The sequence below is a fragment of the Lemur catta genome, chromosome 17 (genome assembly GCF_020740605.2).
Source record: "Lemur catta isolate mLemCat1 chromosome 17, mLemCat1.pri, whole genome shotgun sequence".
Taxonomy (NCBI): Eukaryota; Metazoa; Chordata; class Mammalia; order Primates; family Lemuridae; genus Lemur; species Lemur catta.
In genome coordinates, this window is record NC_059144.1 from 32,117,450 (window position 1) to 32,134,469 (window position 17,020).

At 40.7% G+C, this 17,020-nt stretch overlaps 1 protein-coding gene across 2 annotated transcripts in view; it reads left to right on the forward strand.

Annotated features, from left to right (window-relative positions):
• Nucleotides 1-17,020, forward strand: part of PLCB4 (phospholipase C beta 4) — a 316,073-nt gene that overhangs the window by 187,495 nt on the left and 111,558 nt on the right. For both annotated transcript variants that reach the window (XM_045528104.1, XM_045528105.1), the window contains exons 4-6: nucleotides 12,454-12,534; nucleotides 13,358-13,417; nucleotides 14,706-14,849. In XM_045528104.1, the coding sequence (XP_045384060.1) occupies nucleotides 12,454-12,534; nucleotides 13,358-13,417; nucleotides 14,706-14,849 (285 nt within the window). The remainder of the gene's footprint in view (nucleotides 1-12,453; nucleotides 12,535-13,357; nucleotides 13,418-14,705; nucleotides 14,850-17,020) is intronic.

A 17,020-nucleotide genomic window follows, 5' to 3' on the forward strand; every position in this document is an offset into this window, starting at 1 on the left:
CTTCAGGCCCTCAATGGATTGGGTGATGCCCACCTGTATTGGTGAGGGCAGATCTTCTTTACTTAGTCTAGCAATTCAAATACCAATCTCTTCCAGAAAGATCCTCACGACACACTCAGAAATCATGTTTTACCAGCTATCTGGGCATCTCTTAGCTGGTCAAGTTGACATACAAGATTATCCATCATGGGTGTGTTTTAGTGCTTACAGTAGAAACATTTACCACTGTGAGCATTCGCTAGGTGACGACCTTGTGCTTGACAAATGGTGTACAGATATTATTTCACTTAAGCCTCACAACAACCCCATTGTTGAGTAGGTCTCTTCCCCCTCATGCCACAGCTTACAAAACCGGGGCTTCGAATGGTGACGCACCTTGCTCAAGACCCCATAGTCTGGTCACAGGTTGAGCAGAAAGACTGTATAAGAGCTAGCTTACTGTGATTGTGCAAGGATGGTTCCAGATCATGAACAGCACCCGTGAACTGTTAGAAATGCAGATTACCAGGCCCTACTCAGACCTACAGAATCAAAATTTCTGGGGGTAGGGTCCAGCACTCTGTGTTTTAAGAGTTCCCCACCCCCAGTGGTTCTGATGATGCAGCTCAAGTCTGAGAACTCCTAGGCATAGGGTAAGCTAAGGAGTTTTAGACGTATTAGAAGGAAAAAGAATTAATTCCACTTAAAGTTCTTTACAGCTCATCTCCCTCAAACAGGCAATGCAGGCAGATACAAGGGTGAAAAACTGTTGAATAAAAGAGACTTCTTTTTCTAGGTTAAGCATATCAGTTTTTATCCTTGCACTGTGTCAGGCACAGTGCAAAGTATTTGACATCGGTCGTCTCTTCAAAGCCTCAGGTGGTTGTAAGAATTAAATGAGATTATTTTCCCCAGTTTGCAAATGAGGAAAGAGAGGCTTAGATCACTGAAGGAATTGCCCACTGGGTAAGCCCATTTGCGCTGCGATAAAGAAAACAGCTGAGGCTGGGCCATTTATAAAGAAAAGTGGTTTATTTGGCTCACGGTTCTGCAGACTGTACAAGAAGCATGGGGCCGGCATCTGCTACTGGTGAGGGCTTCAGGGAGCTTCCAGCAATGCAGAAGGCAGAGGGGGAGCAGGCGTGTGACATGGCAAGAGAATGAACTAGAGAGGGAAGAGACTCTTTTAAACAACCAGCTCTGGTGTGAACTAATAAAGCGAGAGCTCTTTACCACAGGGAGGGCATTAAGCCATTCATGAGGGATCTGTCCCCATGACCCAAACACCTCTTACCAGGCCTCACATTCAATGCTGGGGATCAAATTTCAACATGAAATTTGGAGGGGCCAAACATCCAAACCATATCACTTGCTAACCAACACATAGTAAGTGATGGAGCCAGTTTGCAGATCCGGTGTATGGTATATTGATAAACCTACATGAATCACAGCTGTCTGCTTTATGACTCACAATGGCAGTCAGCAGAGAAACATTTTTTTGAAGGTACATATGATGTAAACAATATAAAATTAAAAACAGTATCTCCAAAGTTCATTAATGGCATCTAGAACCAACGATCTGCTTAACTCTTTTATTTACTATTTGCTTTATCTATTCTAGATCATAATTGTTATACCACTACTAAGTCCAGGAGATTTTAATCCATTTCTCTTAGGGAAATGAGAATGGAAAGAATTTATTTTTCATGTTATTGTCCCTCAGTGTCCTGAGAGCTCTAGCACCTCTACCTTAGGACCAATAAAAATCAGCCTGTAAGGATAGAAAAGTATCAACCAGGGCTTTTTTAATCTCTCAGTTTTGGGGGGGAAGAAAACAAGGTAAAATGTACTAAATATGAAAAGAATATAATATTTCCTTTTAACTGATGGAAATAGACATAGAATATTCTCAGCAGGAAAGCCTATCTGTTTAATATTTAATATTGATTTTGATGAATTAATAAGTATATAGTTTTTAAATTACTTTCTCTTAAAGCCATAAGTAGTAAGCAACTGCTCTGAAATGGTGCTTTGTCAAAGACATTCACTGAGGCGGATGGGCAGAGCCAGTGTAGCTTCCCAGGTATCCGGGTGGATGTCCTCTTTCTACTACAGAGTTACCTGAGAACAGTTTGCTGGCGCCTCCACAGCCCTTCTGCCTGGATTTTCTTCTCCTAAGTTCCTGAAAGGGCAGGTTTAGATCCTCTTAACTTTGGCGAGATGCAAAAACGAGCCTGGGTTTTCAATGCTCTCCGAAGCCAAGTTGCCAGGATATTGTTTGCAAATAAAGAAAGGGTTTTTGTACCAAGTGGTATTTAGGGTAAAATCTTTGCCAAAGGAGCCTTTCCAAAAGCTTGACATACACATGGGCGTGGATGTAGAGTTAAACAGAAATAGGTTCAGTTTTGGCTTTGCTTCTCAAGAGATGTGACTATGAGTCAGTCTTAAATCCACTAAGCCACAGCTTCCTTGTTTGAAAAATGGGAGTGTTAATACCTACCTCCCATTGCTATTATGAGGAATAAATAAGATGGATCTTTTTAGAGTGTAAGAGTATGCCCGTCTGCTGGTTTACCCTTCAGTGGTTTCCCACCTCATTCCAAGTGATTTCCAAAGTTCTTCTTGTGTCCTGCAAGTCCCCTACATGATCCACCACTTCACTGTCCCATTGGTGTTCGCTGAACATATCAGGCACATTCTGATCTCAGGGCCTTTGCACTCACTGTTCCCACTCTGGATTGCTTGCCCTCATATCTTACCAGTTCTCATGGTTCACTGCCTCACTGGATTCAGGTTCTGTTCAAATATCACTTCCTACAAGAGGCCTTCATGATCATCTTACCTACACACACAGGCCCTTACCCTTCTCAATTTTTTTTTTATCTTTACATTTGTCACTACCTGATACTTATTTATTTTTTATTCATTGCCAAAATCCCCCTAAAGTATAACCTCCAAAAGCAGAGGCTTTGTTTTTATTTACTGCTACATCCGCACCAGGGAGTTCATTCATCACTCAACAAATATTTCCTAAGGCCTTCTATGATCCAGCAATCCCTTAGTTACATATTGGAGACTTGAATTTATTGTTACTTAAATGGTTTCTAATTTTTAAGGAATTTTAAGAGTCCCAAGGAACTGGAACTGGGAATCCTATTTTGGAATCTGGAGAGAGGGTTAGCCAGAGACCAGCCTCTGTGGCAGCCATGGAGTTGTGTAGCTTAAATCACCCTGCAAGAGAAACCTGCCCCAGGAGTGCAGTCAGTGGACAGCACCCTTGCAGGTTTCCTGCCAAAGCTCCTGCCAATGACGGAACATGGCAGATTTACTACAGCCGGGCCTTTCCTGCTCTGGGTATTCGGTGTTCTGAGGATCCCGTCCACCTGCTGTAGGTGTTCTCAGAGCTGTACTGCAGTCTGATGCTTCCTCCTCATTGCTCCTTCCTCTTTCCTCTCCTCGCACCGGTGTCAGTCCTGCGGTGGCAAGGTATGGAAGCTCTCCCTGCCAGTCCTGCTCCCCTTTCTCTTTCATAAGCATTTGCCCTAGTAAATCTCTTATTCGTCCAGTTCTATCTTGATGTCTGTTTCTAGGAGGCCCAGCTGATGCATCAGCCCTTCCCCCAGGCTAAGAGGGTCCATGCTAAGCCCTCAGGACTCTGGGCTCACTGCAGAATTCTCTAGGAGGTGGCATGGGTCCTTGTTTGATGTTCCAGTAATCGCTGCACTTGTTTTAGATGCAGTAAAAAGTGATAGAGCCAACACTGGCCCTACGAGCCAGTAGGAACTGTGTTATCTTTGAGGCCTGAATATAAGCTATTTCAGAAGACAAAAGTGGAACCGGAGTGACATATCATGCGGCTACTGTGAAGAAAAGCATTTGCAAAAGCTGCATTATTTAAATGGGAAATGCGTATATTCAAAGGGAAGTTCCATGAAAGTCATTTGAGATCCCTTTCCTTTCAATGACTCTTTTATTCTCATTGTCTGTCATCTCCATATAGCAATAGTTTAAAATGTCCTTTCCTAAGCCTGCCTTTTCAGATATGTCTTCTATATCACTGTATGTTTAATCACTTGCTCAGTGTAACTTATTATGCTGGAACTAATTGTGTTTTAATTATAAATGCTTTACTAAAGAGAAGGATTTATCAGCTTGCAGCCCTGTTTCCAGCATGTCTGCAAAAGCACATCTCCTACTGTTCTTAGAATTGTTTTTGGCTGGGATCGGGAGGGGAGGTGACATGCTTTTAATATTTGTTGTAAATATTTATTACAGCTCCTGTTTATTTGCCCCCATAGCTGAATAAGCTGGTCCTTTTTAGTTTTTCCTTATGTTAGTTGCTAAGGCAACTGTTTTGACTAACATGACAGTTTTCCTACCCAGGAAAATTACTTTGAGTGACCACCCACTCCTTTTGAAGACATATTCTGTTGACTTTCTTCTTCCTTCTGCAAGCTGAGAGGTAGTTGTTGAATATTTTAGGAATAATGTCTTCAAGTGTCCCCCAGCAAGAGTCAGGGAGCCCACCCCAGTGTCCTGCTCCAGAGAAAAGCCCTCCCAGAACTCAGCATCCAGATTTTCCTCCCCAGCACACATCAGAGACGCATCAGGGAGGGAGAAGGACAGAGAGAGACAGACACAGAGAGTTTGGCATCTCAACCTGGCCGACCTTGCAGACTTACCATCTATTATCTTAAAGTAAAAGTGAAAGTGGGAATTCCTAGCTATTGATAAACATAAAGTGAGCAGTTAGAAATAGCCTGGCCTGTCTCAGGTGGCAAATCTGAGCATATCCTTCTTCCCCCAGGTTCAAATCATAGTTGAGCTGACCAAACGCTCACAGAGCCAAAGACATTTCTGAGACTTTGTATCTAAGTCCATTTGGGCTGCTATAACAAAATGCAATACATGGGGTAGCTATGAACAACAAACTTATTTCTCACAGTTCTAGAGACAGGGAAGTCCAAGATCAAGGCGCTGGCAGGTTGGGCATTTGGTGAGGTCCCATTTCCTGATTCATAGACGGCACCTTCTCCCAACTTCCTCATGGGGTAGGAGGGGCAACCATCTCTCTGGCCTCTTTTATAACTGTCCCTGTCCCCTTCACCTCCCAAAGGCCCCTACCTCCTAATACCATCACCTTGGGGGGTAGGACTTCAACATATGAATTTTGAGGGGGGCAGGTACAAACATTCAGACCATAGCACCTCGTCAAGCACCATCAGGTCAAATTTCAATTTCTTTTTTTAAATAAAATATAAAAAATCAGAAAAAGTGGCATGCCTTCCTCTTGTTTTTTGATGGCCTTCATTGATTCTTGCAAGCTGGGTCTCATAGAAAGTTGATGATGTTCTTCATTCCTGAAATAATAAAATGAAAGGAGTGGATTGAATCTTTCACTTGACACCAGGATAAATGTCCCCTGATCTCACAGTCATTGCACATTAAATGCTCATGGTTGATTATTGAGGGAGAGACAGTTTCATTTCCATTTCTATGGGATTCAGAATGCAAGATAGACACAGGTCTGTCACCTTTAATAGCTGCTGAAAAACTCACTTGGTAGCCCCCTCACCACCTGAGTGCTTGATCTGCCCTGGCAGGGAGGCACAGGCTGGAGGCCAGGAATTATCTCTTCTGGTCAGTACACCTCAAAATGCCCATGAAAAGGAAAAAAAATTACCTAGAACTGTGTTTTGATGACGTCTCTGTGCCAGCAGCTCCTTGGCCTGATGTAGACCAAGGCTGGCTTGGGCAGCAGGAGATGTCTGTGGTGGAGGAAAAACAAACACAAGCTGACCTTCCTGTACAGAAACCAAACTTCTAGTGAGTCAAAGTCAATGATAACTTACAAACACTGGGTTTCCCTTATGTTTAGACCTGTGTTCTAGCTCACTGGAAATAAGCACACACTAGGAACAGTGCTCTTTGTAAAGACCCACATAACAGAAATTGATTCCTGGTCAAAATGTAGATGTTCTGCCCCGTATTATCTGTGTCTTCTTCGGTGATGTGCCTAACCTCAGTTAGGATCAGTTTTCTCATCTGTAAGGTAGGGATGGTAGGGATGGTGGTATTTGCTTTGTTTGTTTCTTTGGTGGTTAATAATAATCAATAATTACTCAACATTAATGCTAATTACTATTACTCTGTTATTGTGTTAATAATCAATACTAATTTACTTGGTTCAGATTATGTATCAAGCACTCTAATGCCCAGAGATAACCTGTGAGAATAGGTATTATGGTTGATGTTGTTGTCTCTGTTTTTAGGGGTGGAGAAATGAGTGCCTAACCACATTTGGATCAGGTCCGTCTGACCCTAAAACCCATGTGAAATGCCTGGGCGTTTCTGGTGCTCATGTAATGGTTTTTATGCTTACATGTTTCTGTCACCTTCCACAGGAAGCTGTAATGCGGTAATATGTGCTACCAGATAAAATAATGGACAGGGATTTAGTTTAAAGGAAAAAAAATAAATACGGGAAAGTACATCAAATTGGGGGCAAAATTAGCAGGCGGCAACTCTACGGGCAGCAAAAATGTTCAGTGAAGCTGAAAGAAGTGAGCCTCGGATTTGCTTCTGCTGTTGCTGGTGTTAAGCAGTGTGGGAAAGAGATGTGGTCACAGGTTTCTCAGTGTCCACATTAGATTGTAAGGAAGGCAACAGATCAGTAGGAATTGAGTTTTGCCTGTTGCTAGGATCTGGGAAGTAATTCTTACAAAATGCATGAGCTAATGAAAAATACTCCCGCATAAAAAACCTGCAACAGATACAGAACGCTTCAGTTGTACAGTTGCAGAGTTGGTGGGATTCACAAGGGAGTCCTTAAGAAATGCCGTCATTAGAACTGAAACATCACAGAAGCCCTTGTGACCCTTCATGATGATTCCTGGCATTCGGTGACAAGGAAAATTAGCAGAGCCTCATTCAGATATGACTGCTGAGAGGTCACCTGGGCCTACTTCCTAACAGTGTCACTCTCTTGTTTTTCTGCCTTAAAGCAGGTGTATGATATTATGCAAGATACTTAATCTCCATGCCTTCGTGTCTTCATCTGTAAAATGGGAATAATAATCACAGTCCCTCCCTCATAGGAGTGTTGGGAGGGTAATGTTCTAGTACCATTTCATGGCTAAACAAATGCATTTACAAAGGGGAAGGAGCCCAGCTTCCTTTTATGATCTCCTTGCAGTGCTCAGATCTGGAGGGGAATTTTCCTGACAACGAGACTTGAAACATTACTGCCTCTGTCTGCTCAGAGAACCACAGCCCAAGTTCTGGTCAGGGGTCTAAAACTGCTAGTAGGGAAAAAAGAATAGAGATTGGTCTCACCAGAGGGCCAGGTCCTTATGTTTGTTAGTGGGAAGTGGGCCGAAACCTAAGTAGGTTGTGTTTCAGTTCCTTTCATGGGATGACCACATATCCCTCAGATTTGCCCTCTGATTTCTCGTGGGCGGTTTGAACATATTTGGTCTGAGAACCCTTTCAGCCACAGTTGATGAGGTTATTGTGGGTTTTGTTGTGAACCTTGTCCGTAGCATCAGTCACAGCTTCTTCAGGAGGTCACCCTGGAGAATTTCCATTCTGGTAATTGCGTCTCCTAACAACTGATTTGTTTTAATCTTGTGAACTGGACGGGCACCTGGTAAATATTTTTTTTTCCCTTTTTTGCTTTTGTTGCTAGGGAGCCCAGAGCTAAATTGGTGTCCTATTGTAACTGTGTAGGACCTTATGACAGGCATTTCTGAGAGTTGTCTTTTACTCTGTCCTTATTTTACTATCCTTTTAAATTTTTCTCCTCCTTGCCCAGCTTTCTTATCCTATTTTGAGAATATTTTCTAGCCAGTGGCATTTAAACAGTGCTCCTGGTTCAACAGGAATTCCCAGGAGGTATCTCAAAGCCACCCCCAACCTCCAAGATGACTTTGTATGCATTAGAAAAAAGTGCCCCATCCCTTAGGCAGGCAGCCTCGACCTGGTGCCCTTGTATTTGTACTTCTGTCCTTGGCAGCCCTCCAAGGACTGACCCTGATAGGTTCTGGGCTTGGTGCAGTCCTCTCAAATTGAGCAGCTTCCTGTGTATTTGTTTTACATATTGGCATGCTACAAAATATTTTATTTGGAAAAAAAGTCATTTATTCATTGTTTTCGTTAATGAGTTAGTTTTGGGGTGCTTTTTGATATGCTAGGAAGACAAAGGTAAACAAGACTGCTTCAAAGACTCTGCCCTCTTGGAGAGTGAGAGTCAGTTAATAAATCAATAAACAAACGTGAAATAATTGCAGACGATGATTGGTGCTAGCAAGGAAGTAATCAGTATTCTGTAATAGAGAATAAAATGAGAGACCTATTAAGGAGATCAGGGAAAGCCTCTCTGAGGAGGGGATAATTAAGGCAAGGTCTGTAGGATGAAGGGGAGTCTAATACACCACGGGTAGTAGAAAGAGACTTTGAGGCAGGTTCAAAGGCCCTGAAGCTAGAAAGAGTTTGAGAGGTTCAAGGAAAAGAGTTCTGAGGTGGTTGTGAACAAGAAGTAGAACAAAGAACAGAGAATGGCATGAGATAAAATCTCAAGGACCCAGATTTTCCGGGACCTTTTAGACCATGGTAGGGAGTTGGGATTTTATTCTAAATATAATGGGAATCCACTGAATGATTTTAAGGAACTGATTCAAAGTTTAAAGAATCTATCTGGCTGCTGTGGAGAGGAAGAGTAGAAGTGAGAAGCTCAGTCCATGGGAGAGATGACATGCATTTGGACCAGGGTGGTGGTGATGGAGGTGGAGTAGGATGGACGCTCTGGGGAAATGCTGTGAAGCAGACTTGGTAATGGAGGCGCGAGGACAGGGTGAGGGAAAGTCAAGAATGACTCTCAGTTTCAACAAGTGAGTAGATGCTAGTGACATTTATTGAACTAAGGAAGTCTTGTAATGGAGAAACTTAGAGGATAGTGAATAAAGAACTCAGTTGTGGACATGTTAATTTTGAGACATCCAAATGGAAATGTCAAGCAGAGAGTTAAATACCTGAATTTGGAACTCACAGAGGAGTGGACTGTTATTGTACATTTGAGAGTCATCAGCAAATAGATGATATTGAGGCCATGGGATTGTATGAGATCTAGGAACACAGTGAAAATGAGAACATGTAGAAGTTGGGTGCAGAAGAAAAAGGCCAGAAATGAGATTGATGGAATGGAACACAACCAGGATGTCAAGATTGGAGAGTGTTCCAACAAGGAAGGGATAGTCAACCACTCAGAGATCGAATTGGATGAGAAAGGAATATGTGTACCATGTTTGGCAGCACGGTGAACTGGCCAGAGAAGTTTTAGAGGGTGATAGAAACAGAAGTTAGATGGAGTTGTTCAAAGATGGTATAGAAGAGAGGCAGTGGAGATAGTGAATATAGACAGACTTTTCAAGATATCATGTCATGAAGGGGATCAGAGGGGTAGTAAGTGGAAATAGGAACAACTGGAACATGTGCTGGTAGGAATGACCTAGTAGAGAAAAAACAAACGTGATGTGTGTTGGGTGGTGATAAACAAAGGATTGAAGTTTTTGTGTGGGTGAAAGAGGCTTGAATCCAGAGCAGAGTGGGGGAATTGACCTTTGATAGGAGAAACCATGCTGTATTGGGAGGGAAGAAAGAGAAGGCATGTCCATTTGATAGCTTCTCAGTAAAGCAGTGTGATTGCCTGGAAGTGAATGGGTTTCAGAAAAGCAGTGAAATTGCAGTCTCAAAGAGTGGAGAACCTATTAGGAAAGAGATAGAAGATTGAAAGTCATTGTTGGCTCTCCATTTGAGGTTTATAATCTTGAACTCAAACTGAAGCCAGACAGTTCAATTTTGTGAGTTTCACTGTCAGGTTCAGTAATACAACATGGATGGGATGGACTTGGTTTTTTTGGCCAACAAAACAGTAAATGAGACATGGGAGTAACGAGCATCTGTGAGAAAGTGATTGTAACATTGGGCTGGGGAAATAAGCTAGATGAGGATGGAAGTAACAAGACGAGAGGCCTGAAGGCTAGTGAGAGATTGGCAGGGGTAAGAAAAAGGAGACTGCAAAGAAGTCAAGTAAATACAGGAGAAGGAAGACTCTAGAGCTCGGGGCTAGAAGGACCAGATGGAATGATCCAAGAGTGGGACTTTAGGAATCCAAATTACCAAGTGGTGATGACAAGCTCTGGAGGCACCGGAGAGGGGAAGGAAGAAAAAGATCATTGTACTTAGGAGGTTAAGGAAGTGAAAGTTCAGCCTCAAAATAAGTTGGAAAACGATTCTTATATATTGTATGTATTCCCAGGGTCATCTCAAATCCTGATTTGGAATTAGATGAGGGGTACACATAAGTAAGGATGGTGGCTAATTCCTTGTGGGTCTGTCTACTCTGTCAACATCACTTTAGGACATGTTTTTGAACACTGTGTAACAGACTTTTGCATTACCATCAGGGTGTTGCTCAGGAAGTATTCTAAAATGTGTTCATTCTCATTTTTAAAAGGATTAGTCCATAATTCTCATTTTTTAGTCACTAACAATATAAGACTCCCCAAGGCCTTTTTGTGTGACATACAAGACCCTTCCAATAAAATAATTTGTATTTATTTGTTCCATCTCATCCCCTGGCACTCCTTTGAGGTGTTCTGACCACACCAAACTTCTCAGAAGTTCCCAGTGTCAGGTCAAGGCTACATGTCTTTGCAAATGCTGCTCCCTCTGCCTGGCATGAAGACCCATCTAAAGTACCAACTTTGGTGTTAAGCCTTTTCCTAAAAGGTTGAACTGTCCAAAAATGCCATTTTGAGGGGTCAAAAATACTACATTGGCAATTTCATATTGTTAGCAATTTGCTACCACTATGACAAATTTGAATCATACCTTGTGGATAAGAGCTTCTACTTGCTGAATTGTAACTCTGCTTTGTGCTTTATGTTCACTCTCTCATTTAATTCCCACAACAAACCAGAAAGGTGGGTATAAATACTTCCACTTATTAGACAAGGGTTCTGAGACATAGAAAAGGTCTTTCTATGAGAAATTATATAATAAATGGTGGGACTGGGTTGTGACTTCAAAGGCAAAGGTCGGTCATACTATGGCCCTTCCTTTGTCTTACTTATTGCTAGGTCTGTGTTGCCTAGCACACACCTGACGCAGAGTTGGAGTATGGATGCTAATTCTTCATCTGCCAGAAAACCACCCAGATTGAAGGCTGACTTTATGGTGGCCCAGTATCTTGACATTGGATTTACCTTGATGAATGTTGCTGCATCTCTGGAATTTTGACAGATGAAACAAAGAGTCTGAACTGCCCTTAAAATCTTAATCCTGTAATTACTGTTTGTTTATTTTAAGTCACTGGCTTGATCCAGGTTTGCCAGGCAGGTTCCTAATTCCTAGCAATTCAATGATCTAGGAAGCTGGTTTCTTTAGATCATGAAAAGCACAATGTAGATTTGTTGAGGTGTGGGTGCCAAGTCTTGGCGTAATGCAAACAGAGGGCACAGGGCATCTGGGTTCATGTCCTGAACACTCTTTTTCTCTCATTGACGTAGAATGTTCCTGGAGTTCCTAAGCACAATATAGTGCTCTCTTACTAACGACAGGAATTGTGTGGCAAGTTAGCATAGCTGCTCTGGGGCCTGCAGTGTGGCTAACATTCTTTCTTGATTCAAATTTTGGTTCTGTAGTTTTCACTGAGTTGCTGGTGTCAAAGTCCACAGCAATGGTGGTCAAAGTGTAGTGTGCACCAGAATCATCTGGAAGGCTTGCTGGAACACTGCTGCTGGGCCGCATGCCCGCAGACTCTGATTCAGCCCATCTGTGCTGGGGCTCTAGATTCTGCAATTCAGTCAAGCTCCCAGGTAATGCTGATGTTCAAAGTCCCAGCACTACACTCTGAGACGCTCAGAGAGCTGTTCAAGACCTGCTTTACAGGGCACCAATGAAGTTGGACAGAAAAGCAAAAAATCTCAGCAATTTTCTGAGTAAATATCTCAATGTTGAATTGTACAGACACACACAAAAAAATCCCTAAAAACGGTGACTTTAAAAAGATTTTTTCTACTGATTTTTGACATTATGTTAGATACAGGCAGTGGTTCCTCTTGTATGTAGGGAGACCAGTGGGCTGGAACCTGGGAGTCCTTCCCCTTCTTAGGAGCTCTTCTTCCAAGATTTAGGGAAGCTTTCTTCTCTATACCTTCAGTGTGTTTTGTTCTTAAACCTGTTCTAGAGGAAGATGCTGTATTGAATTGATCAGCCTTGCAATGCAAAAATGAATGCAAAGAGTTGTCAAAATAAAAATGTTCCGTTAATATAATAGGAAATGTAAATATTAAGAATCGGGATGAAAAATGGTGATTTCTCATTTTCCCTTGTTTAGGAGCTCAAAGATATTTGCATTTTTATTGGATTCAGAATGGTGTGAGTCATGAAGATCAACATGTTTCTTTTTAACAGGAATCCTTTGTGTTTGAACCCAACTGTCTCTTCAAAGTGGATGAATTTGGCTTCTTTCTGACCTGGAAAAGTGAAGGCAAGGTATGACACAAGATTACCAAGTTCTTCTTCCCTGCTACTGGTCTAAGCCATTTCATTGTTCAACAAGTAGACCGAGTGCCTCTGGAGCGCATGGACCCAACACTTGTTCAGTCATTTAAGATTTTAAAAACATTCCTCCAAGTGCCAGGCATTGGGGAATACATTGATAACCCAGGACACTATCCTAACCCTCATAGATTCCTGTACAGGACCAAAGTCAGGCATTGAGAAAAAAAAAGATACGCATCATTGAGTGTTGTGAAAGAGAAGTTTGGATTGTTACAAGAGCTTAAAATAGTCAGGTCGGATTTAATCTTGGGAGTTAGGAAGACCTCCCAGAAGAAGAAATGCTCAAGCTGAAATCTAAAAGGTACATTAGAAGTGTGTTCATCTCATTACACACTGGGACTGAATTTGATGGATGGCACAATGTACACATTTAATGAACATTTGAGCTGAATTTAAGAGAAGTAGACTTGGAGTTATATAAAAGTTAGCATTATTCCCACATAGTATTTTATGTACACGTGTATTTAATGATATGCAGACATTATTAACAATATTACATGCATAAAAGTAATAGCTTTTTATAAATATGAGTATTCAGAGTTGCATTCATATATACATTTGAAATAGAATGTTTAGGATCTTGATTATTTCTGATCATTGGAAATAATTACTGTTGTTATTTGGTGTTCGCTCCCTCTTCTACCTTACTCTAATCAGCATTGCCTTCGCTGTCAGAAATCTTTGCCAAGCACTTTGTCTATGCCATAGGTCTGGCAGAATTTAAGCTCATTGCTGTGTTGCATTTTCTCTTCAGGAAGGACAAGTGCTAGAATGTTCCCTCATCAACAGTATTCGGTTGGGAGCCATACCAAAGGTACCTGTGATTGGTTTTCTAAACACAGATTTACTTATATTGGAAATGGTCTGCAGAATGATGTTTAACTTGTTACTGCTCCGAAATCATCAGCTTGGAATTAAGAACAGACATAATTTAGAAATCTTCTCATCTATAACTGTTGGGTGATTATTTGGATTGCATTATCTTTAGTTAAATTAGAAATGCTATTAACTCTTGAAAACCAAGACCCTTGCATGATACCAGCAGCAAAGAAACAGTTTCCTTGATTTGATAAGTCTCCCTCCCTGTTTTTTTTTTCTTTTAAGCAAACAGTGATTCACTTCTCATCTGTGGTTGATGTGGAAATTTAAATGGCTTGAGTACTCCCATATTGTGCACCTGGGCACTCAGACATGGACTCACCTTAAAGGCTCAGTTTGCCTCTGAGAAGAGGAAAAATAAAACACAAAAATCAGTCTTCTTCACAGTGATTAATGTGTTTGAATAAGAAGCTATTTGCATAATGGCGCAAGGAATTTAAAAGATGTTTCTTTGTAGAATATTCTAGCACAGTATTTATTCCCTTTTCTATAATAGCCCTGCAGGGTTTTAGCTGTACAAAACAAAATTACATTCCTTACTTTGTTTTTGTTTTTGTTTTTTTTAAAGGTTATCCTCTTTTATGTTAGTTAAATTTTCTGTGTAACTGTATGTCTGCATTTCTTCCTGAGTTCTTTTGGAGAACAAAGACACTATTTTATTTACTAATTAGGGTAAACTTGCACAGCCTTCATTCTAGTTGAGGATACCATGGCTTCTAGAAATGAAAATACTCACTCTTTGTATTCAGGCTACTTAAAAGACATAATCTCATTTTGGGGAAGGACCTGTGGTTGCTGGTTGTGGTGGTGCCAAGTGTGTTCATGGGAACCCTCCCTGCCTGTCCTCTGGTGAGAGCGAGGCCCCTTTGATCTTTGTGGGCACAAACAGACCCCAGTCAGAGCCCTCTTGTCCCATTGCCGTCGTCCAGTTCCTCCAATAACTACACCCAAAAATCTGAACAAAGACCATTATACCTTGTTTTCTAAATCAAAAATTTTATAATATACCTCTCTCATCAAGTGATTTCAAGTAATTAATATGTAGTACTATAGATTTCACCTCTACAGGTTTTAGAATAATGCTAGATATCTGGGCATTTTAGGTAGAAAAAACATGCTTTTATGTATATTTTTACATCAAATATAGTGATGTCTTTTTATCATATTTCCTCCTCCGTGCTGTGTGATCTAACATATTTTCCTATTTGTATACCTCTATACAGGATCCCAAAATCCTGGCTGCTCTTGAAACTGTCGGAAAATCAGAAAATGATCTGGAAGGGCGGATAGTTTGTGTCTGCAGTGGAACAGATCTGGTGAACATTAGCTTCACCTACTTGGTGGCTGAAAATCCAGAAGTAACCAAGGTAGCCTCAGTTAAATGGCCTCCCTCCCTTCTGCCCATATGTGTACATGCTGTGTGTGTAATTTGTATGTATAATATAGTTTTAATAGATACTCTTAAATGGTTTGGTAATGTAAATTTTTAAAAATTTGCATTGCTTTGCTGGCTAGTTTCTATACCCTTTTATCATGTCACTCATATAGGTCAACAACCCTACACCTAGGATGGTATATTGCAGGAAAAACTAGTCCAGCACTTCCCAAAATTGAATGCGCACAGGAATCCCCTGGGATCTTGTTAAAATGCAGATTCTGATTCAGTAGGTCTGAGGTGGGGACAAGATTCTCCTTTCTAACCAGCTACCAGATGATGCAGATGCTGTTGATCTGACAACCACAATTCAAGTAGCAAAGATCTAGGTCCATACTGCCCAGTAGAAATAAAATGTGAGGCACATATTAATATATAATTTAAATTTTTCTTGTCACATCTTAAAAGTAAAAAGACATAGGTGAAATTAATTTTAATAAAATAGTTTAACCCGATATATCCAAAATATTGTCATTTTAATGTGACATCAATATAAAACTCATTAGTGATATATTTTACATTCTTTTGTTCATACTAACTCTTCGTAATCTGGTATGTATTTTGAAATCAGACTAGCTGCATTTCAAGTGTTCAATAGCTGTGTATGGCTAATGACTACCATATTGGGCAGCATGGGTCTGAATGGTTAAGAAATCCAAACTCCCCCCCTGCCAAAAAGTTACTAAAATATTGGGTTAAGATCCATCTTTTAATACTAGGCCCAACATACCATTGTCCTGGCAAGTGAGTCTCAAGGAGATTTTGGCCAAAGAAGTAGAAAGCTTCAAACTTAAATCTTTTTTCTGTGAATCATTGATCTTCAGGGTGGTTTTGCCTTTGTACAAAGCTTCCATTATCTTTCCATAGTGTGTGTGAAGAGGACTGAGCCTTTACTCTCCCACTGCGGAGACGTGGTTTGAGGGGAATGGGGAGGCATGTCATTTCCCCATTAATACTACAAATGCAAACTCAGCATAGGAGTGAGTGAGAAAGGTGTCATTAGAAATATCGAGTTTTAGAACTAGAAGGAAATGTACAGGTAAGATCATCTGAGGAAACTGAGATTTCATAACTTAACCATGGATCCAGACATAACTGGTGGTGGGATGTATATGTTAAGATAAGATTTGGAGGTTTCTTTCTAGTAGCATTTGCACTGCAATTTAAGAGCAGCTAGCCAGACAAGTAAGAACTGAAAGATAATTCTGTACTGGATTTTCCATTCAAACACAATGCTACTTCCGCCTGCTCTTATTGAAGAAACTAAGTGTTTCAGCTTCTGAGTACTATTACTTACAATTTTATGTTTCATTAATAGTATAATATATAAATATAAGTCTCACTGTCCCTACTAGACAATCCATAATTAGTAGAGCATGTCCCTTTGGTTGATCAACACTTGGGGAAGATATTGAATACATGTCTTTACTAGATATACATGTATGTGGATAATCTTGCCCACTTCCCAATTTCAAACTTAAAATAACTGTATTAATCCAGATCATAATATTTACCACCTCCAGCACTGACAACATTTCCCCCGTCACCACCATCTTATTCCTATTCCTCTGTATGTTACTATCCCTCACGACACACAAGCCATCAAAGTGAGAGGATTTATATGAAACACACACAGGTGTAATTATCTTAGGTCAAAATAATGGCAGAATTCATAAATTAAATTGGGGTCAATGAGATATGTAAAGATCTCCCAGTGTACCCAAAATGGTGTTTGTGAACCAGTCAGTGGTACCAGTCAAAGGTGAGTACAGCTTAGGAGCATATAGTCATCTGACCATGGAATATATTATAACAGTCCCCTTAGCCTGGGTGGTGAGAAACTGTATTCCTGGTCAGGTTATCACAGACGTCAGTTAGAGCAAGTAATCATTTTTAAAATTAATACTTACATACCTTAAACACTTTAACTTGAAGCATATAATAAATGTTATTCAATTGCTAGCCAACCTTTTAATGTTAGGACTGAAGCCTTTTCATTAAGTTATGGGTCTGTTGATTGAGGTTTATGTATTTTTTGCCTATGTTTCACCCACCAATGGACTTGTCAGATATCCAGTTTGGTTTCTTTAAAGTGGAGCTGAA